This window comes from Panthera uncia, chromosome B1 (assembly GCF_023721935.1).
Source record: "Panthera uncia isolate 11264 chromosome B1, Puncia_PCG_1.0, whole genome shotgun sequence".
Taxonomy (NCBI): Eukaryota; Metazoa; Chordata; class Mammalia; order Carnivora; family Felidae; genus Panthera; species Panthera uncia.
Genome location: NC_064811.1, coordinates 193,749,459 through 193,772,745, shown reverse-complemented (window position 1 = coordinate 193,772,745; position 23,287 = coordinate 193,749,459). Strand labels below are relative to the sequence as shown.

At 47.4% G+C, this 23,287-nt stretch overlaps 2 protein-coding genes across 2 annotated transcripts in view; both read right to left on the bottom strand.

Annotated features, from left to right (window-relative positions):
• Positions 1–7,593: 7,593 nt before the first annotated feature.
• LOC125922522 (sperm-associated antigen 11A-like) lies at positions 7,594–9,300 on the bottom strand. Its single transcript, XM_049630103.1, is given in 3 exon segments — positions 7,594–7,665; positions 7,667–7,794; positions 9,246–9,300. Coding segments are annotated over 3 exon segments (255 nt in total).
• Positions 9,301–22,668: 13,368 nt separating this feature from the next.
• LOC125923483 (sperm-associated antigen 11B-like) overlaps positions 22,669–23,287 on the bottom strand; it is a 5,859-nt gene continuing 5,240 nt past the window's right edge. Inside the window, exon 3 of the mRNA XM_049631814.1 lies at positions 22,669–23,179. Coding sequence (XP_049487771.1) covers positions 23,046–23,179 — 134 coding nt within the window. The 3' untranslated portion in view covers positions 22,669–23,045. The remainder of the gene's footprint in view (positions 23,180–23,287) is intronic.

Sequence of the window (23,287 nt, the reverse complement as noted above, 5' to 3'; positions counted from 1 at the left end):
AGTTCCTGACTCTTCTGGAAATGAGAAACATCTTAGCAATTAGGGAACTATTTCCTTTCTCACTCTGAGTGAAGGCCGCACTGTCGTCAAAACCTCACACCTGTCCGGGGGACCTGCACAGATATTCCATCTAACTGGTTCAGGATCCCAGGAGATAGCTTGTGAGCTCTCACCCTGCAGGTGCACACAAGCAAGCCTGAGGTGTGGGACCACCCACACCATCCCTGGAAATCCCAGCCCCTCCCAGCTTCCCGGACACTCCTGGTTGTCATCCGGCTGCCCGGGGTGGGGGCTGGGGCGTGGCTCCAGCGTGTTCAGTGAATGGAAGGAGGTGGTGGGTGGAGAGCAGGTAGGCTAGTAGGCGAGCATGAGGGTGGGCTGAAGGAGGACGTCCTGGGTGCAGGATCCTGAGGCTGGAAAGGGAAGAACACACTGGGGAAGGACCAGCTCTTTAAAGGATCTAAGCAGAGGGACTTTCCTTCTGGAATCTGGGGAAAACATTCATTTGCCAGACTTTAATTTTTTGCCCTTCGCTGGTAAGATTTCCAGAAACATCGGTAAAAAATCCTGTGCGAGAGTGTTAGGGAGTTTGCAGGACCGTCAGTGAAGGGGAGGGTCCTTGGGTCCACGACCACCCCTCTCTGTGTGCCTGTAGAGAGGGGACATCACCTACTGCGTGCAGGTGACGGCAGCAGGGGCCACGTGCCACAGAAGAGCTGTGTGCTGGGAGGACTCGGCCGTGACCCCCGTGCTTGAGGCCGCGGTGGTCCCGGCTCTGAATGCACAATGGTTTCACTCAGTCCCTTCACAGAAACAGCCAGGGATCCAGTCAGCTCCCGGGGGCGCCCGGGGCACAGTGAGTAAGTCTGAAAAGCTGCCGACACAGCGCTGGGAAGCACAGCTCTAGAGCAAGATGATCTCTTGCGGGTGCGGACACCCACCTGCCTTAGGGACAGACCTCGCCTGGTGACTGCTGGCCATCTGCACAGCCCTCCCTGGGGCAAGACAGTGACAAGAATCAAGTGAAATATGCGGCTTTTCCAGCTCCTTCAGTCAAGCTCACCTGTGACAGGCCCCACACCCAGCATGAAGCATCACCCGGAACACCTGGGTGTGTGAGTCACCGTGACTCTGCCCCCGGTGGGTCAGGAGGGTGGGAATTCCCAGAGCTCTGGGCGGGCACCGGCCTCCCCGCCTCCCCGCGTGGCCCCGCCTGCTGGGAAAGGGCTTGGCCTCTGCTCCCGGGCACCGGGCACCGTGTGAATTCGCATCCCTGGTGCCTCGGTTACCCTGCCGCCACTCCTCCCGGTCCTGCTGGCACCTGCGGGCTTGGCTCACCTGCAGGGGATGGTGGAGAGGGGCAGCTGCTCATTAGAGCAAGAAGGACGGGGAAGCACAGCCATGAGGGAAAGTCTTCCAGGGCTTCGTCAGCTCCAGCAATCCCCCTGCCTTCAGGGGGCCACCCTGTGGGAGCCTGAGGGTCCTGGGTAGCCGGTGGCCCACCTGTGCCGCAGGGAAGGAGCCGGCTGGATGCGGGAATGGGGACAGCGCCCCTGAGCCCGCCCCACCTTCCAGTACGGGCTGGTCCAGTCCGCCTTCCAGAGGCCACGAGGTGGGTCCATCCTCCGTTTCCTTCCTCCCCGTGCGCCGGACACCTTCTCTCATTCAATTCCTGTCATTTCCTGTCACTGCCTTCCCTCTGCTTCCGGAGCTGTGGGAGGCCCCATCCCCCTGCTCACCTGGCTGGCCCCTCCCACCCGCCAGGTGGCGCCCTAGAGCTGCAGCCCTGCCTGGGCTGCCCTGGCGGGTGGTCCTTGTGATCAGCCCCACCCTCCCCCTGCACTGACACCCACACCCGTGGGGTCCCAAGGTAAGAGAAGGCCTCCGACGGCCTCTGCTGCCGGCTCGAGCCACAGTCTCCGCGTCTCTAGCGCCGTTCAGGGCTCCAAGCGGAGAGCCACGAACACCGGATTCGAACCTCCCCCGGGCTCGGGTGGAAGGGTGAGGGCCCTCCTGCTACCACGGGACAGGGAGCGGGAGGCGGTTCAGGGTCAAGCCCAGGACTCACTTCCTCCTCTACCCGCGTCTAGAGATACGGGAGCCCGGGCAGAGCCCCGGACTCCTTCCTCACAGTCACCCCAAGGGCAGGAGACAAGGCAGAGGCTGCCGTCCCTTCCCGCCCCGTCGCTAGCTGTGTGGTCTTGGGCTGTTGTCTTCACTCAGGCGAGTTTCCGTTTCTTCCTCTAAAACCCGGGTAATCTCGAGGGTCGACTCTAAAAGGCCCTTGGTAACGCGTGGTCTTCTGCTGTCACTGCTACGGCCACCCTGATCCTCACAACTATTTATTAAGTTAGGGAGCCCTAGAAGGGCACTGTGTGTGGACGCTGCTTCCTCTATATTTTATAGGATATCCTTTCCTCCGTCCTATAAAATGGGCGGGGAAAGGGTCACCATCAACCCGTCATCAACTTGCTACATGACCTCAGGCAAGCCTCCGAGAGGTTCAAGTGGGGAGCATTTACCTCCTCCTGCTGCCTCCCGGGCAGATCTGAGCAGAACCTCCTCCCTTAGAGCTGTGTGGCTCTGGGTGAGTAGCTTCACACCTCTGAGCTGTAAGCGTCTCATCTGTTTGATGAACACACTGAAGCCTGCTGGTAGATGAACAGAGATAGAGCATGTGAAGCACTTAGCACAGGAGCTGGAGCCCGGGGAGCACCCAGCACCAAGTGCTGCCAGGCCGACCTTGAGAACAAACCTGGCTTCCTTGGCATTTAGCACTAGAATTCTGGACCTGGATCCCAGGCAGACCTAGCCCGAGTTGTGCATGCCCCAGGCCCCAAGCTGATGCTCTATGTACCCTCCCAGAGGCCTCGTCTGGGTGACCGCCGTGAGTGATCTCCACCTCCCAGACGGGCCCCTCCCCTGGGTGAATTCTCAGACTTAGCTGGGGCGGGCACGTGTTTCCTGTAGGTGAGACCCGTGATGGTCTCCTGTGTCGTCATCTAGGGAATAACCCGCAGGTACTGCGTACCGGGTGTCCCGCGAGGAGGAAGCCTGGAAAGCACAGGTTCACCTGGTGTCCGGCCGTGTTGAGCACCGGTAACTTTGTAGACGTGCCTGCCTTTCAGGGCGTCTGAGTCTGGCGGATGCTTCCTTCTCCGGCAGTGAGGGACGGAGCCCAGGACCACGGGCTGGTTTCTGACACCCCCCAACCCTGGGGTTTGGGTTTCCTTGGCTGCTTCAGTTCATGATTGTGCTGCACTGGATTCTTTCTGAGTTTTTTTTTTTTTGGAGGATTCCGGAGGCAGTCCCCAAAGAGGAATGTTAATATGTTGAGCTATTGCAACACTATTGCTTAACTGTATGGCCTGTGGCTTTCCAAAAGGGCTATTTTAAAGGATGTTTTTGTTTGTTCCGTAAAAACCGTTCCATCCTTTATGTTGCAGTGCCTCCCCTGGAGGTGATATTTGGATGGTAGATAATCAATCCGTAGGAGCTGTGCTGCCTGACTCTGCCCAGGGGAAGGGTGGGGGGTTTGGTCTGAGAAACTTTTAATGACATTTGCATGCTCATCGCCCCCTGCATGGTAACGTCACAGCACAAGACCTGGTGGCAGTCTCTCACCTCCAGAGGTAGTGATAAGACAATCTTCTCACCTTTCTCTGCAGCTTATCTGCACTGCTTGGCAGAGTTCTAGTGCTTTTCTATGCTAGTGGCTTTTTTTTTTTTTAATGTTTATTTATTTATTTTGAGAAAGAGAGAGAGTGAGCTGGGGAGGGGTAGAAAGAGGAGGAGACAGAATTCCAAGTAGGCTCCACGCTGTCAGCACAGAGCCCCACATGGGGCTCGAACTCACAAACTGTGAGATCATAACGTGAGCCGAAATCAAGAATGGGTTGCTTAACTGACTGAGCCACCCAGGGGCCCTGCTAGTTGCCCTTTTAAACCATGGCTGCTGCTGCTGCTGCTGCTTCTGCTTCCTCTTCCTCTTCCTCTTCCTCTCCTTCTCCTCCTCCTCCTTCTCCTCCTTCTCCTCCTTCTCCTTCTCCTCCTTCTCCTCCTTCTCCTCCTTCTTCTTTTTTATTTTTTTTTCTGTGCCCAAGGCAGAAGGATCTGTTCCGGGTCCCAACATTAATTTGGTGTGTTCCATGGAGGAGGTGAGCTCAGAGTCTGCCTATATCTTGAACTAAACCAAGCTCGGCTGTCTTGATTCTTCATTCCGGAGTCTTTCCATGCCAGCATGCTGCCTTTCAGAGGACGTGGTTTTTGTTAAACGATCTCTTGGGCAACATCTCTGGTCTAAGATTCCATGACCGAGGGACAGGGGACAGTAGACAAATGCTCCTTGTGGAGACTCAGGATCCAGGAGGACTCTGCCCCTCCAACCCCTGCTGCTTTACTCCTGCTGCCCCCCAGGGGGACATGTGTGATGTAGCGTGCTCCAGGGCCAGTGAGGGCTTTGCCACTCCCCAGCCGGGGTGGGGGGTGGTGATAAAAGAGACAAGGATGCAGACTTCAGGCTCTGAGGAGGGTGTGGCAACACAGTGGGTGTCCAGGTCCCCTGGTGGCCCCACGTTCAGCCCATGGATCAGAAAGGATGGTGGCAGTGGACGGAAGATGACCTGTGTTGGACACGTGGATTCATTTATCCAGGCTCTGTGCCGGGCGTGGAGCCTGCTTAAGACTCTCTCTCTCTCTCTCTCTCTCTCTCTCTCTCTGTCTCTCTCTGTCTCTCTCTGTCTCTCTCTGTCTCTCTCTCTCCCTCTCTCCCTCTCTCCCTCTCTCCCCCACCCCCTCCCTCCCCCTACCCTGCTCACACTCTCTCTCTCCCCTCTCAAAAAAAAAAAACAAAAAAACAAAAAAACTGCCAAGTATAAAACACTGGACCCTGTTCAACACAGGCTGGTTCCTCTGCCTTCCGCTGGCTCCCTGGGGCCCCCAACCACCAGGAAACTCAGTTCCCCCTTGTGTGGGTAGAGGGTTCATGCTTCCAACACCAGTTTCACCAAGAGAAAAGGCATGCCAACGTCTTGGGTCTGCCCACACCTCCTCCAGGCTGCCCCTGGCTGTGTGATGCAGGTGCCTCAGAGCAAGGCCGGGGCAGGTGAATCCCCAGGTTGCAATAGATCTGGGACCCAGAGGCAGGATGCAGTGAAGTCCAGCACCCCTTTCTATTTGTATGTGCATTTACAATCCTACCCGAGTGGCTCCTATAAACCCTGGGGGAGGCAGTCTCGGAGCAGGCCTCCCACAGACCTGCAGTGGCACTCTAGGGCAGAAATGCATGAGGCACTATAATTACTTAATGCCAAGAAATGCAGGCTAGAAGCGTTGGCAATCCAGGCTCCCTTTGTTCTCAGCCCGGGTTGGATTCCCACCTGCTGCTTTGTTGGGGCAGCTCAGACCCCTGATCAAAACCGGGTTTGCTCTCGCCTTGAGGGCGGCGGCGGCGCGCCCTCTAGCGGTCAGTCCTGGTATCGACAGGCTGCCCTCCTTGCCAAGGCCGGTTCTGGCTTTGCGAAATAGCGTTTGGTGGGGGTTCACATCATCCTAGAACGATTCCAGAGCTCTTTAGGCGCGTGTACAACTGGGCAATTTCAAAAAGTACCGCGGAGATGAGGCAGTTTGTTCAACATTTCAGAGGCCCGCCTGGGGCTCCACGCTGAAGATGCAGAGCCTGCTTGGGATTCTCTCTCCCCCTCTCTGTGCTCCTCCCCTTCTGGGGCTTTCTCTCTCTCTCTCTCTCTCTCTCTCTCAAAATAAATAAATTAAAAAAAAAAAAAACAAAGATAACGTTTTTCACACCGAAGGCCAGACCAGGCCCAATGTCCACTAGAAAATGTTTCCATTAGGAAAATGTTAACAGCCCGGTTTAGGGCTTTGGGCAACCCCCCTGCTGGCCAGTCCTGGACTCGTCTGTGGGTTCCCATCAGGCTCTGCGGTGACAATACTGCAGAGGAAGTTAGGGGAGGTGGGTCCTCTGTCCTTGCTTCACTTGATGGAGACCCCGCGCCCCAGGATCATGGGTGAAGTAACAATTCTACCCTCAGACAGGGGTGAGATGTGATGGGGTCTCAGAGGTCTATGGCAGCTCCTTTATTTTATTTTTGAGGGAAAGGAGACCAAGAAAAGAAACTAGCTGGCTAATGGTACTTGCTCAGTGCGTGGGGTGGAACCAGACCCCAGTTCCCCAGTGTTCTGGGCACTGGCCCGTTCCTTCATTTATGTATTTATTATTTGGGTGCTCTCTGGTGGCCAAGTTTTGGGCACAGAGTGATGGTGCTCTTGGCAGAGTGCGTCTTCTGAAGCATGAAGCTTTGCTGTGTTTCACGGGAGCAAAATCTAACTGTGGAGTCCACATCCTTCCTAGGCAGGCATTGACACCAGGCCTGGAAAAGGTCCTCAGCCCCCTGGGGAGAAAGGTCCTCAGTCCCCCCTGAGTCAAGAGATGCCTGTAGTCAAGAGAGGTTCCTACAAGTCTGTCTGGTGAGTTTAGAAGAGCCTGGGGAGAGGCCCGAGGCATTACATGAAATGTTCATGGGAACTTGACCGGGGAATCGAGAAAGGAACCCCTAAGTTTATTTTCCAGGCAACTCTTCAAGTTCTGTGTATTCATGAGCAGACTGGATTCAGGCTGTGAGCAGGAAATCCCAAACAAAGGAACTTGTTAAGCTATTAGTCTGGAAAAGCTTGGCACAGGGTCTCCTACACCAGCACATTTGTCTTTATTATCTTCTGACATTTCCTGCGTGTAATTAATAGTCACTACTCTTGGGATGGCTGGCTCAGAGATGTGGTATAGACAACGCGTGTGAGCAGGATCCAGAGAAGAGCGAAGGGCTGTGAGTTGTAGGAATCTTCGCGGACAGAAGCTCTACCTTGCCGCAGGTGCTCAGAAATAGGTTCTTTAGAAGTAACACGGCGCAGTGAGCGTTTGCTGGGCTGGGCATGTCAGAATCCCTCTTAGGAAATGCCGACCTGGGCAATCTGCTTAACCTTCTGGCTTTCATTTCCCTTCCATCCCCCAAATGGAGCTGCTCATACATAACTCCGTAAGGTTGTTGGTTAATCAAGTGGGATAACCTAAGGGTAAGTGTTGAGTTTAGTTCTTGCAAACTAAACTCCTATTTACATATCACCTGTTGTGATTATTACTTGAGGTTAGGAGAAGGGGATGAGGCTTGTCAGGGCCTGGGAATATGTAAGTTGAGGCAGGTGCTGGGTTTGATGAGAAGGCACATGGCCTTTGGTGGGAAAGAGGCCAGTAGGTTGACTGCATTCCTGTCCCTCTGAGGATGAGATCAGTTTGGAGCATGGTTTCTGGTTCACCCTTGTCTGTGGGTCAGTGAGAGACACTCCCGGGAAGAGAAGCAGGAGGTATGCTAGGACAAATTTCTGAGACTCTTTAAGAAAAAAACAAGAGAAGGTAAAGTGGACAAGATTTTAGGAAAATTCTTTTATCAGACCTTCACCCTTGCTGCTGGATTCATTCAACAAACTTTTATTGAGCACCTTCGATAAGCCACACATTCTTCTGAGCCCTTGAGATACTTCAAGAGCCCTCCTGCCTTCCAGAAGCTGACACATGAGGTCTCAGGGTTCTCTTTTTTTGCCAACTGTCTCCGGTTTTTTACTTATTTCTGCCTCTGTACTTGTACAGAGCAAGTACACAGCACCTGTTCCAGGGATTGGAGCAGATCTCGGCCTTTTTCTCACCAAAATGGCAGAAAAAAAGTCTGCAGGTTCCGTGTTGTGTAAGGCAGATAACATCTCTAATTCCAGGTGGAATATCCCCTAGTGGTAAATAGAATAGACATGGAATTCATATAAGCCAGAGAATAAAAGAAGACCCCAGCCCACAGCCCAACCCTGAATATTTACTGTATTTTTCCAAAGTGAAGTGTCTTTGGACAAATGGCAGTTTAATGGAGTTTTGGTTTCTTAGCTTTAAAACAGGAACAGTCTACCTACACCTCGGAATGTTTCCAGGAGGGTGTGTGTTTTATCCTCTATTCTTATAAAAGGGCTCTCAAGCTTCCTGGTGACAGATAGGAGTAGCACATTCGGAGAAAGGAAAGGAAGCTTCAGAAAACAGAATGGAATAATGGAGGCATGGGTCTTGGCCTCTCGGAAGAGCAGAATAGTTCTGATGCTCAGCTTGTGGCCCCGTTTTTAGTTTCGTATTTTCCAATGAAAAAAAGGAAAAAAAGCCTTTTTCTTCACCACGACTTGTGAACTTGTACATCAAGCACCACCACCCCGTATGGAAAGTTTTTTCTCTTTGTCACAAGGAAAACAAATTGTAAGTGTGTGCGGTGAGGGATGTTAACTAGGCTTCTGGCGGTGGTCATTTCACAACATATATAAACAAGGACTCATTGTACAGTACACCCGAAACTCGTATCTCATCACGTATCAATTGTATCTCAATAAAAAAAAAAAAGGAAGCACTTCTTATTTGGGAACAAGTGGTTGAAGGAAAGTTCTTATTAGATACTGCTTGTCATGACTAAAAAAACCAAACAAAACCCACAACATGCCCACAGTGTTGCACGATTTACAAATCAGCCTGGTGCAATATCTCAGCAACAATGGGGGCCCACCCCACCACCCTGTGTCGCCTCAGCTCTGTCGTGGTGAAGAGAGGGGCCCCACATCAGTGAAGGTTAGAAGAACCATGAGCCTAGGGAGCTGGAGATGTGCATTCTAGTCTCACCTGCTCCAGTAACTGATTATTTCTCCCAGGAGTGTGTGCTTGACCAGCTCTGTGTCAGTGTCGTCATGGAGAACAGGCCCTGGGGAAGCAGGAGGGACACTGGCATGGGTGTGAGTGACGGCCCAGACCGTAGCTGGTGAGGGCACAGCCACACTCTGTGGCTTTCCTGGGTGCTCGCTTTCCCCTCCCTGTGGAGTGCAGTCCTGCCACGGAAGATCCACAGTCCCTTCCAGCTGTGAATTCATGTGGCTGTCATTTCCTTCTGGAAACCTTCCCCAGACTGCAGTGAATGCTTCCAGTTCGTATCAGAGCAAAGGTGCCCCTTTGTCTTGTGTGATAGGACCCGTATTGTACAGGGAGGATCCAAACATCCAGAGCTGAGCCCCAGGGGGCGCACCTGCACCCATTAACAACCCACCGACATACCAGCCCTCCACACGGACACTCATCCACGGGATTCCTGCCCTACCTTCCCTGGTCCCCTCTACTAGCCTGGAGCAGCCTTCTGCACTGGCCAGGAGACATTTACCTGAGTTAACTTGGACCAGATAGAAGAGAACAGCAAAAAGAAAGAGGACCTTCATGTTCTGAGGTTCCCTCGGCTCTCCCACCTCTCCTCTGCAGGAAAGCAAAGCCGATGAAACAGTGGAGTGGAGGGGAGAGGACACAAAAATGGGACATTTATAGGTTTGGGGGAACAATGCTTATCAGGAATGAGCACATTTATCTGGTCTACTGAGTAAAGCTGTGGGCAGAGGGTACTGGATACTCTTTCTTTCTGCCTAAAAGTAGACAGGCTTCTTGGTATTGGGAGAAGCGGGGCTTGACCAATGACCTGGTACACCGAGGGTGCCCTGGAAAGAGAATCACGAGTGGCAAGCGGTTACTAGGCAGCAGGTGCTGCGCCGGGTGACAGAGGTGGGGATGTGCGAACACGTTTCCTGCCTTTGAGAAGCTTTTGTCTGGGCGGTGTGGACGCGTTAGTTGGACACACGAATGCACTCCCAGGCGTATCCCCAACAGACGCAGCCCCGTGTGCACCGAGAGACACGTACGAGAACGTTCAGTGTAGCCTCATCATTGCAACTGTCAATGTTGACAGAAGACAATGTTGTCAATATTGACAGAAGACAACCCAAATAGTGTATTACAGCGCAGTAATAAAGCAAATACTGCATTCCCTCACAGCGACGAACATACAACACCCACAGATGATTACAACATGGATGTGCCTCACAAACGTGCTGAATGAAAAAAAATTAAGCCAGATACCACGTACGGTATTGTTGTTTTAAATGGGGCAAGTCTAACTGATGTGTTAAAAGTCAGGAAGTTGTCTACCCTGGGTAAAGAGGGTAGACTCTTTTCTCATTCCTCGAAGCTGTCTTGACTTGAAGAGCAAGCATCCTAGGGTCACCCGGGTGGCTCAGTCGGTTAAGCATCCGACTCTTGATACAGGCTTGGGTCATGATCTCAAGGTTGGTGAGTTCCAGCCCCGCATCGGGCTGTGGCTGTGGACCAACAGCACGGGGCCTGCCTGGGATTCTCTCTCTCCGTCTTTCTCTCTCTGCCCCTCCCTCCTCCCCTTTCTCTCTCTCTCTCTCTCTCTCTCTCTCTCTCTCTCTCTCTCTCTCAAACAAACTTAAAAAAAAGAGGGGGCAGCCTAGCAGGAGACACAGGGACTCCCCCCGCTGCCGATGGCTATACTGGCCTGTGCGGGGAAGCTGTGCCTCACCTGAGGGGAGTCTTTATAAGGAGGATGGCATTAGAGGCGGCCCTGAAGGACAGCTCTCCACACAGCTTTTTGTAACTGATGATGCTAAAATGTCCAGTTACCGCAGCTACTAATTCTTTTTTTCTTTTTAATGCTTTTTGGAATCCTCAACATTTAAAAAAAACTTTTTTGAATGTTTATTGATTTTTGAAAGAGAAAGAGAAAGATAGAGTGTGAATGGGGGAGGGGCAGAGAGAGAGGGAGACACAGAATCCGAAGCAGGCTCCAGGTAGCTGTCGGCACAGAGCCTGACGCGGTGCTTGAACTCACCAACCACAAGACCATGACCTGAACTGAAGTCGGACGCTTAACTGACTGAGCCCCACCCCCCCCAACCCCCCGCCCCAGGCATCCCTGCAACCACTCATTCTGCACCTACTTGACTTAGGTCCCAGTATCACTTGGGCTTATTTCCCTTAAAATTCACTTACCAAGAAATGAAAAGGAAGTCTTCCCATCTTCTTCCCCCTCCCAGGCTTTCATGACAGCTGTTACCAGTTTCTTCTCCACCCTTCCAGAGATGTTGCATGTATACATAAACAGAGATGCGTCTATATGCCCCTTCTTGGATAAACATCATGACAGACTATACTTTTTACTCTGCACTTGCCTTTTCTATATGATGTACCTTGGAGATTTTTTTTAACTAGGTGTGTGGAGAGTTTCCTGATTTTTTTTATAACAGCTGCATGTATGATTTCTTTTAGGTGGCCTCCCACCTGACTTAAGCCATTCACCACAATATCTGAACACGCATCTTACTCAGAAAATGGATTTTGATGAGAAGTCAGGTGGTGGCCTGGGACTTCTAGACGTGAGCAAGGGTACCAGTGAGCCATGCAGGTGCACAGAAGAGGTGAGGACCCAGAGGTCACTTTGGACATTCCAGAACTAGAAAGATTAAGCAAAGACAGTACAGTGGGTCCTGACAAAGGATACCCTGATTCACTGGCCTTTCTGTACCTTGTAAAAACACCTATGAAAATAGGAGTTAAGGAGGAATTATTTGGGAGCTAAAAGGTCCTTTTCTGTCTTTGCCAACAAAAGGGTCACCCTATAGCTGACTGACTGAAGCAATCATGAAAGAGATACCAAGATGGGTATGTGTGAGGGTCAAACATAAATAAGAAATCTGTCAAAATCTGTAATACTTTTTCTCTGGAGCATTTGTTCTGAACACATCTCTGGATTTTCCCATTGTAAAAAAAGCACAAGCATCTCAATTTGATCCTTGAGAAGACTGGCTTCCACACCAAGAACACAGGCTAAGTTGAAGACTTCCAATGAATGATTGTAATTCTGAATCCACCTCTGTGGATGGACAAAGTGTAGCTACAAGATACAAGAATTACTGTTTAATACAGATTCTATCATGTATATATCCAAATGTATGGGTCATTTTTTAAAAGTCACCTTGGTAGGTGAAACCATGAAAAGTATGTTTTCTTTTTGCTGTTGAGGTTTACCTGATTTAGAAAAGATTTAAGGTACGTGGATGGTATATTTTTTCTAGCAGCCCGTCCAGCTTTCAAATTGCCGTGAAATTATAGTTTGGAAATTGTTTTCTGTATAGTTCGGAACTTTTATGAGCTATGTTGGAAAGTTAGCTCATTTTGGAGAGAAATAAATGAATGGTATCAGAGTTTATTACCCACCTCTTCCTTTATATGTAGATCTGTGTTTTCCAAGTCACAGACTCGGATGCAACCTTTAAGGAAGAATTTCATGAATAGCGTTGGAGAATCAGACATGCCATTCCAACAGAAGACCAACTAGAAAATCAAGCTCATTGAACAATCTCATTAATCTGGTCATAGGCTCATTGGTTCTTATAATCATAGGGTTGAAAGGAAGTGAAGGTCAGTTTGTCCCAATACAGAAGATAATTATTCTGGCGTGCATGGTACCCACATAATAGAAGATGGCCTTAAGGACAGATGAAAGTTGCTCATGGATTTGAAAACATTTGAGAGTGGTAAAACATTTTTATCTATTAAAAACCTTGATACAATTGCATAATGATTAGACAAACCATCAAATATAAAAATGGGCAGAGAACTTGAATAAACATTTCTCCAGAGAGGAAAGTGCGAATGTCCAACAAACACATGGAAAATGCTCACCGTCATTAATCATTAGGGAAATGCAATCCGAACCACAGAGACGCCACTTCCCATGCACTAGGATGGCCACTGAAAATAATAATAACAATAATAATAATAATAATGATAACCATGGCAAAGTGGTGTTGCTTCCTGACGAGTCGTAGAGTTTGGATTTACCATTTCAGTCTATTTCACGAAACAAAGTACTAGATAGAATTCGGCCAGGAATCCCATCCATCGGCCATCCAGGTGACTCTGAAATAGGGTTCCACTGCTCTCGAATAGTGAGTGACGCTGTTTACTCTTTGCACTGACTTATTTATCCCATGAGAGTGTAAGTTTCATTCAGGCAGGGTTTTGTGCCGTTGGTTCTTTATTTTTAGGACCTAGAATGGTGTTGTCATACAATAGAAGCTCAGTGAATTGCTGTTGAATGAATTCACCTGTTTTCCAGGAGAGAGAGAATTGAAATCAACACAAAGTGTAAGAAAAAAAAACCTACAAAATAAAGATATGGGAATATTATTGGGAAGATAAGCAAGACAGCCGTTTCAGGAAAAGATTCACTGCAGGAATCAGATGACATTTCTGTCTCATATATTGAAAAAAAAAACAAAAAGCCTTAGCATCTACTAATTAGAAGCAAGGGTCTCTAGGGACCAAACAGGTGAAATAGAATGGCAGGCTAAGATGAAAAAAAAAAAAATGAATTGGAAGAGTAAAGAAAAGTTTATGGTGGCGACGCAAAGTTGATACTTTGGAAGTTGAATTAATGGTGTGAGAGTCAAATGTGAGTTGGCATTCCAGGCAGAGGGGGAAAAAAGACAGGCAGGAAAGCTATCAGAGGAGATGAGGCACCACAGAAAGGCAAATGGGCCGACCTCATGGCTATGTGATCCCTGAAAGGAAAACAGAAATTTTTCAAAGAAGAAATTATGTGGAATGGTAACTATGGGAGGTTGGAGGGAGGGAGAAATGGGGGTTAATTAATGATCAATAGGTATGAAGTTTTGGTTAAGCACGATAAATCAACTCTAGAGATCTGCTGTACAACGTTATACCTAGAGTCAACATTAATGTACTCTTAAAATTTGTTGAGAGGCATGTGAAGTGTTCGTATGACAATATAATTAAAAATTTTTTTAACTTATGTTTTTAATGTTTATTTTTGCAAGAGACAGAGCACGCAAGCAGGAGAGGGGCAGAGAGAGAGAGAGAGAGAGAGAGAGAGAGAGAGAGAGAAAGAGAGAATCCCAAGCAGGATCTGTTCTGTCAGCATGGAGCCTACATGGGGCTCAAACTCATGAACCATGAGATCATGACCTGAGCCAAAACCAAGAGTCAGACGCCTAACCGACTGAGCCACAGGCACCCCTGATTAAAAGATTTTTAAAGGCAATTAATTTTTAGTGAGAAATGTATGGGGGAAACCAGCAGAATGAAGTGACTCTTACTGAATTATTATTGCATGCTTGCTTAGCCCTGGGCTCAATGTTTTATTCCCTAACAATTGTTAGTGTCTTATCGTCAAATTCTTTCCTGCCTCAGTACATTTACAATTGATTTTGACCATATGGTTCACCACTTTCCATAGCTTTATTTTTAAAATAAAAAAAAACTTCTTGATATTTTTCTTTAAAAATATTTTAATTCCAGTATAGTTAACATATAGTGTTATAATAGTTTCGTGTGCAGGTGATTCAGCAATCCCATATGTTCATCGTGATAAGTGAACTCTTAATTCCTTTGCCTATTTGTCCCATCCCCCCACCCACCTTCCCCTTCTTTAAAAGAACTAATGTTAAAATACAATTTTAAAATTGTTTATAAATTAGAAAATTATCAGAATAAGCCAGTTAGTAGGGCTTATGAATTTTTCAGATGAAATGAGAATTGCATTTTTAAATAAAATGTTTGAGGAATAAAGGAAAAAAAAAAAAACTACAAAAAAGCAGGCATCCTGCAAAAGAACAAAAACAGACCTGTCTCGTATATTTTAGTCCACACTAGATGTCAGACGGGGAAAGACACCTTTGAGATTTTAAGGGAAAAACTGTGTTGAAAGGATTTGGTTTCATGGCTGATTATCTTGCGTGGGAAAAGGAGAAAATCACCCTGAAATATTCAGGGAGTCAGAAAATATTTCATCCAAATGCTGGTCCTGAAAAGATGATAAAATTTACGTTTGTTTCCGTACTACTTTGCCTTTTTTTTCCCCAAGAAGAATGGCAGATGTCAGTTTCTTCCTTTCAATTTGCTGTGTTCAGACCCACGTTCATATGTCCTGGGGGCCAAAGCATGGCTGTGCCCTTTAAAGGTCAAGACTCTATGTCTTTGCAATTCTGTGGGTTCCAGAAGTTCCATCCCCTAGCGAAGAGCAGACAGCAGTTGGCTGATTCACCTTCCCCTCTCAAAGTTGTACTTCTGTTCGTACTTAATGTTTCCTTGGACCAGACAGGCTCCTTACCTTTATAGAAGCATTTCTTCCTCTCCATGTGTCTGTTTAACCATGTACTGTGATTCATGTCCTCCTTTTTATTCCTGGAGATATAAAACAGAATTTTCAGCCTCCACTATCCCAGTGGGATCATCTCATGCTCCCCTAAAAGCAATAGGGGAGTGTCTTGATTGTCCAATTTGGGATCACTGTTCATCAGAGGCCTCACCAAGTGCCTGGTTTCCAACCACTTGAATGTCAACCCAGCCCTTGGGTTTAGACCAAGGGAAAAAATAAGTGGGGTCTCCACCACCCGATTTGGGCTGGGGTAATGGTTCTTATTCTTTGGTTAATGATTCTTACCACAGTACCTCCTTGAAATGATCTTCCCACTGACTTCCTCTTATCCAAGAATCCTCATGGGCTCTTCCTCACGTGTCTTCCTTTTGTCTTTATTCCTGTAGCTTCAAATAAAGAGAAAAGATGATTGATCAGCATCACCAGCCTCCTTTCCTTCTGGCACTAGCAACTCCTTTGGGGATTTATTTCCATTGTCCTAAATCAATTATTTACTTACTTCCTATGATCCTCTATATTAGAGCCCTCTGTGCAGCTAACAATCTCAGATCCTTGGCTAAGACAGGGAGAACATTCATCATTTTCCCAGAGTCCTACACCAAACTCTCATCTTGTTGACTTCATAGGTCTTTTTTTCTTTTCCAGGCTCACCATAAATTCATCACAGGAGAGAGACCAACCTCCTGCAATCACATCTTTGTCTACTGAGGTACTGTACTTACAGAAATAGCTCTCGGTTTCCCTTCATGTGAACATTCTAATTTTAACTTTTGTTCTTACAAATACAGTTCATTGATTGTCACAAAGAGCTTGGGTTTAGAAGGACACGTTTGCCCCCTGTACTCATCAGGAGTTGCACAAAGCGTCAACACAATTATTGACTAGAGTCGGGTCTAGAACCCAAGTATCAGCATTCCTGGTGAGTGTGATTTCCTCTGCTCGCACACCCACGTCTGTTGGCATCTGGGACTCACAGAGTCACATGCCTTTGCAAGGAAAGTGCCTTTCCCCAGAGCTTGAGCCCCTGTCCTGGCCAGTGTCCATCTTTCTGAGGTTGTGGCCAAGAAGACATTCTGAGAAACAAAGGTGTGTTCTCTTAGAAATGTAAGTGTCGTGTAAGACAAAAAAAAAAAAAAAAAAAAAAGCCCACACTTGGACTTTTCTGGCTTGAAGCGAACTCAGTTAGCAACCTGGATATGTTGTCTGATCGCCATTTGGGTTGGATCACTTAACTTTCTATGCTTATTTTGTCTTAAATGAAATAAGAATCATAACGTGCCCGTTACAAGTGCCTTGGATAGATAGGTAGGAGGCAGCAGTGATTCTCGAAGGATGTTCTCAGAGCCCCCAGAGAAAAGAAGAGCAGAGTGGAGGCAAATCACAGAGGGGGTCCATAGGAAGCAGACAGAAGGGGGAAAACAGACTGACACTTCCCTGCTCTCCTGAAAACCTCATGCCTAACTGCAGCATCCACTGCCTGGCTGGCTCAGTCGGTAGAGCACGAGAGTTGCATTTAGACCTAACAGAGACATTTTTTCAGACCCCTCTGCCTCCCACCTGGGCTTGATGTCATTTCCCCGCAGCCAGGATACAGCCCTATCCCTGCTGTCCTCATAGGTAATGCTAATGTTAGTCATCTGACCCCCGGGAATTGTTTTGGTCTATCAAGAAAGAGGCAGACACAGTGTTAATGATCTCAGTTTCCCTTCATTTGGACATACTAATTTTAATTTTTGTTTTTACAACAAGGGGACTCCCTGGGTCTAGTAAGGTACTTTCCTGTAACCCAAGAGATAAACTGAGTCAGTCCAAGTCTGCAAGGTGTAGTGACCACCACCCGTGTGGACAGGTAGAAAAAACTAGGTGTGGCTGTTATTAAAGTCAAGGAAGCGAAATGGGGATTTGATTGACTGAGCCTGTCCACCTGGCCCCCGCCCCAGCAGACCAGGGGTATGGAGGAGAAAATAGATTCCTCCATGAAGGGTCACCCCGGGGGGATGGATGGGTCACAGGGATCAAAGCTCTTGGAAGGTCCGGAGGTGCAGTGCGAGGCAGGACACTGTGTGTGGAAGGTGGGTGTGGAGGGCAGACATGGAGGCAGCCAGGCGTGGTATGACTGGCCCTGTAAGGACCTAAAGCAATTTCTGGCTAAAGGGTCTCTTCCCACCAGGGGTACAGCTGGTGTCCATAAAGCCTCCCATCCTCAGCATCCTGCATTAAGCAGACTTCTGTGAAAAGAACAAAGCAAGTGTAACTGACAGAGCTGCTGACTGGAACTGGCCTTGAGGGGCCACGGGGCTCATTCCGTTGTCTCCAAGGGAGACTGTTAAAATTACCGCACATGGTAGAAAAATATCAGTTGTGACCTTATTCTTCTGAATCCCAAGATCTCTTTGGGTAACATGCTTGAATGTTTTATAGACTTAATACCCAGAAGTTCTTTCTTATGTTAGATTTAGGACTTTCTTGATGCAACGTCTTTGCCTACAATCAAAGTATGCCTTCGTTTATATACATACATATTTATCCTTAGGCACATTTATTTGTCTTTTTGAATGCATATTTAAAATTTAAGAGTTATACAGTAACTTGACAGGGTATTTTCAAAGATAAAATAATTAAAAATCTCCAATAATCTTAACATTGGAACCTAAAATCTTTTGTTTTCTTTCAGACATACTTTGGCCAATTAATTTTACATCAGATATATGAAAATTTGTATCTTGTATTTTCCAAGATAGAAAATTGCCTTGAAATCTTTATCTTATGCATTTTATGTTTTTTATTTGCTTTTGTGTTTATTATACCTAAGGGATATATAACATCCCTTAAGTAGATATACCGTAGTTTGATAAGTGCTCTAGTTTGAAATTTAGATTTATTTAAAAAATTTCCCAAAACATTTTTGTTATTTCTTGAGAACATTTACCTTTTCTCAACTGAGATAAGAACACTCACCATGAGACATATTCCTATTAAGAAATGTTTAAGTGCACAATACAGTATTTTAACCACAGGCACAATGTTGTACAGCAGATCTCTAGGACTTACTCATTTTGCATAACTATAACTTTGCACCCATTGAAGAGTCAGTTGTTTCTGAGAAGCAGAATAACTGAGTCACTGAGTCAATGGCAATGCTTCCGGGTTTGTATGTAACTACTAGTTTTCACCATACATGCCCTGTCCCTGAGTATCAGCCTCATGTGAGTGTGTCTGTGTGTGAGTTAAGTATGGAATACGTTTATCCAGAAAGAAGTCTGGAAAGGCAGCACTCTGGGAGGAGGTCTATGCACCACTCTATGCACCACTGGGAATTCGGTGGTCTACATGAGCTGTGGAATCTTTATCGTAACCCAGCTGGAACCCAGACACAACAATCTCGCAAAGGATTTTCTTTTTAATTTTTTAATGTTTGTTTATTTTTGAGAGAGAGAGACAGAGTGCAAGCAGGGGAGGGTCAGAGACAGAAGGAGACACAGAATCCGAAGCAGGCTCCGGGCTCTGAGCTGTCAGCACAGAGCCCCACGGGGGGCTTGAACTCATGAACCGAGATCATGACCTGAGCTGAAGTTGGACACTCAACTGACTGAGCCTCCCAAGTGCTCCAAAGGATTTTTTTTTGAGGACATAGCATCTCCTTTCTTTGTTTTCTTGTTTTATTGAGATATCATTGACATCAGAAATGATGATCTTTTTTTCTCCCTCTTTCTAGTTTTGAGACATAAGTGATACAGAGCACTGTGTAAATTTAAGGTGTACAGCATAATGATCTGACTTGCATATACCATAAAATAATTACCACAAGTTTAGTTAACATCCATCATCTCATATAGACAACTACCCCCCCACCCAAAAAAAGGAGATAGAAAAGGAATAAAATGGATTTTTCCTTGTGATGAGCAGAGAGGACTCTTGACTCATAAAAGGTAAAGAAAGGTATAGAAGGAATGATGGATTCAAAATTTTGTAACATGGGTTATAAACAGTTTACTAATAATCACCTTGAGCCCAAAAATAATCACCACTTAGGCATATTTCATGGCAAATTCTGCTATTGCCTCACTATGAATCTAGTGAGTAGAGATTTTTTTTTTAAGTTCCCATTATTCGGGGAATGATTAGAAGCCCCCAGAGCAGAATCCCAGTGAGGACCAAGGGTAAAGGACCAGGTGTGGGGACTCCTGCCATCCACCAATACCCACTTGACAAATGAAAATTTGGAAAGGTCATAATAAACATACTTCTGAGCCACCAGCAGTAGGCACAGGCAGTAGACTCCCAGGACACAGTAGGTCTTCATGCAGGGTGACTTTCACTCAACCAAAGGGGACAGAAAATACTGTTTGCACATTTTCGTCTCATGAGATTGAAGAGAGTTGTAAGTTCATTTTCCCAGGAAAGCCCAGGTCTGACGCTGACCCTTTATTCCCAGTGGTGTTAATAAAATGCTCTTATAAGTACAGAAACACGACGAAGCAAACTGCAGATGGCCTCCTATCTTCCTCAAAGAGAAAGCCCAAATCTTGCTGGGACCCCTGGGTTCGTTACCTAACGCTGCTACCACTCTGGCCTCACAGCCGACTGTAGCTCCCTAGTTCTCTTTGCTGCAGTCACACTGGCCTCGTCCTGCTGCTCCACAAACACATACAGCATCTTGCCTCCCTGGGGCACTGGCACTGTCCTCTCTTCCCCCTGGGATGCCTTCCACCCACCAAATGCAGAGGGCCTGCCCCCCCACCCCCTGCCACTCTCTGCCTGTACCCAGGGAGGCTCCCCCACCTCCCGCACCCAGCCCCAAGCCCCTGCCTGACAAGGTGTCATCCCTTCCTGGATTTTTCTTATTCCATGTCATTTATCACTTTAATACATCATACATTTTACTCACCTGTCATGCTTATTGTCTGTCCCTCTTGGTAGAGTGTGGGCAGAGATTTTGTTCATCGCTGGACTTCTGGTACCCAAAACAATGCCTGGGCTGCTGTGGATGCTTACTAGATATGTGTTGAATGGACGAGTGAGTGAGTGAGTGAGTGAATGAATTAATGGATGAGTGAACGAATTAATGAATGGATGAGTGAACAAATGGATGAGTGAACGAACTAATGGATGGATGAGTGAATGAATGAGTAAATGAATGAATGGATGGATGGATGAGTGAATGGATGAGTGAGTGAATGAGTGAATGGATGAGTGAATGAATGAATGAGTGAATGAGTGAATGGAAACAGCGGCCCCAGTAGAGAGATTTAAGGAGAAAGGTGACACGCTAGACGTGTATTTGCAGGGAGGGCGCCAACGCTCCCTATCTCCCTCTCAGCCACCCCAACATTCTGTTTCCTTTACAAACTCCTCACACATACACCTTCCCCCCTTCTCGATTTCATACTTAATCACTATTCTGACTCTTACGCCAAAGGCAAAAATGAAAGGCTCCTTGAGTAAATGTTTGCTCTCACTGCTTAGGAGACGCTGGCATTAAATACCCGAGGCTATGTTCCTAGTGGAGTCCCATCTCCGGCCCATGTCCCTCAACCGGACGGAACGGAGACAACGTGGGGGCAGAGGCATCCTTGCCTTTGTTCCGGGGTCCCTGCTTGTTGTCCGGGCCCACCTTCCTTTGCAGGACGACCCACCCCCTTTCCCGTGCTCATCTTCTAGACCCACGCTGTCTCACGTCCCCTCCCAGAGCCCCCGCCGAGTGCTGCAGTGGTTCCCCCATTCTGTGCCTCCCTGAACTGTTAGCATCACTCAGCCAGGTCCTTCTGCTGCCCCGAAAGCTGCCCCTCACGAAGGATTGCTAGCCTTCCACTCGGATTTCTTGTCTCCCTGCCTCTCCCGGAATCCGCATGGGTCCCTTCACGCCCCTGCGGGGTGTCCTGAATGCCTGATCCAGTACAACGTGTCCAGAGCCAACCTGGTCTTGTCCATGTCCCTCCTGCTCTCTCTTGTCCTGTGTGAGCTGCCTCAGTTAACCGTTCTTTTCTGTCCCATGCCCTTCCTTCTTCTCTGTCACCAAACCTGAGAACCCCACGTCATCGGGGACCCAGTTCTTTCCCCTTCCTAGCCATTATCTCCACCTTGGTCGCTGAATGGCTGTTCTGGATGTCCACAGTTGCCATCAGCCCTTACCTGGTATTCCTGCTTCTGGTCTCATGCATTCTAATCCACCCCCAAGTCTTTCATTAGAAGGAACATTCTAAAATTGAAACTATGATGGCGTCACTCCTCTGGAGGTACCTGATAACCCCCTCTTGTTTAGCAGCTGAGATCTGGAGCACCATATTTATTTTCTTTGACAACTTCTCACCATTTTCCTGCACGCTCCTCATTTGAGACTTGTAATCAATCCGTCTCTTTCATAGTGATGCCGAACTTCTCACCATTTGCTTAGCAAACCATTCTTTCACATCTTCATGCCTCTCTGCAAACTGTACCCCTTGCCTGGGAATCTCTGCCTCTCTCTTTTGCTTAACAAACTCCTACTCATCCTCCAAAACCCTGCTCGAATTTCCCCAGGAATCCTTTCTTAAATCTCTTATATTTATCTGCTCCACATATTGCCTTGGATATATTTACATGATAAAATGTGTGGCATTTTATTTTTTAAGTTTATTTTGCTGTGTTTCTCACATATTCATGTTTCCAATTTGTTACATTTCTCAGTGCCCAGGAACAAAATAGGTACTCAAAAATATTTTTCTCTTTTTAAAAAAAATTTTTTTTTTAATTTTTTTTTCAGCGTTTTTTATTTATTTTTGGGACAGAGAGAGACAGAGCATGAACGGGGGAGGGGCAGAGAGAGAGGGAGACACAGAATCGGAAACAGGCTCCAGGCTCTGAGCCATCAGCCCAGAGCCTGACGCGGGGCTCGAACTCACGGACCGCGAGATCGTGACCTGGCTGAAGTCGGACGCTTAACCGACTGCGCCACCCAGGCGCCCCTAAAAAAAATTTTTAATGTTTAATTTTGAAAAAGAGAGAGAGAGAGTGATCATGAGCAAGGGAGGGGCAGAGAGGGAGGGAGACCCAGAATCTGAAGCAGGCTCCAGGCTCCAAGCTGTCAGCGCAGAGCCTGATGTGTTATTTGAACTCATGGAACCATGAGATCATGACCTGAGCCAAAATCGAGAGTCGGACGCTTAACCAACTGAGCCACCCAGGCGCCCCTTCTCTCTCTTTTTTAAATGTTTATTTATTTATTTTTTGAGAGGAGTAACGGGTAGAGAGAGGGAGAGAGGATCCCAAGCAGTCTCTGCATTGTCAGGGCTGAGCCCGATGTGGGGCTGGAATCATGATCCATGATATCATGACCTGAGCCAAAATTAAGAGTCAGATGCTTAACTGACTGAGCCATGCAGGCACTCCTCAAAAAATATTTTTATTTTTATTTTATTTTTAATTTCTTTTTAATGTTTATTTTTGAGAGAGAGACAGACTGAGAGCAGGGGAGGGACAGACAGGGAGACAGAACCTGAAGCAGGCTCCAGGCTCCAGGCTCCGAGCTGTCAGCACAGAGCCCGATGCGGGGCTTGAACCCATGAACCGTGAGATCATGACCTGAGATGAAGTCATGACTTAACCGACTGAGCCACCCGGGTGCCCCCTCAAAAAAAAATTTTTTTTTTTAAACAAGAGAAGGAATGACTTGAATGCTTTCTTGTGAAAGTTTATTACATCCACATCTACCAGCAAAAACTGTCGATTTTTGAGGATTTTGTCCACGTCAGGCTAAGTCACTTTCTCTAAGGGCAGGTGTAGTGGGTTTTCATCTCTCTTTTAGTTGGAATAACATGCCGAAACTCTCCAGCTCAGATGACAACACCTCAGCTAGCCCATGCTCAGTCCTTTCTCCAAAAACTCCTATGTCTGCGTTAGGGACAGGACCCAGAGAGCTGGCGAGGGGACCAAACTCTGGCTTCTGTGTCAGCAAGTTCAGTTCTGATGTAAACAGCAGGCGTATTTCTTTTTAAAGCAGTAACCCACTTGTGTTTCCATATAATTACAGTATTCTTGACAGTAGCCTTCACTTTTCTTGCAGTTGACCACTTTGAAATCTGGTTCCGGTTCTGTATAAAGAGAGATCCGACATTAGCCTCTTAAGACCATCTCCAGACTCGAACAGGGATCATCTGAGTCCAAAGGGACACGGCGGAGGTTGCCCGTAGGTAGGAAAC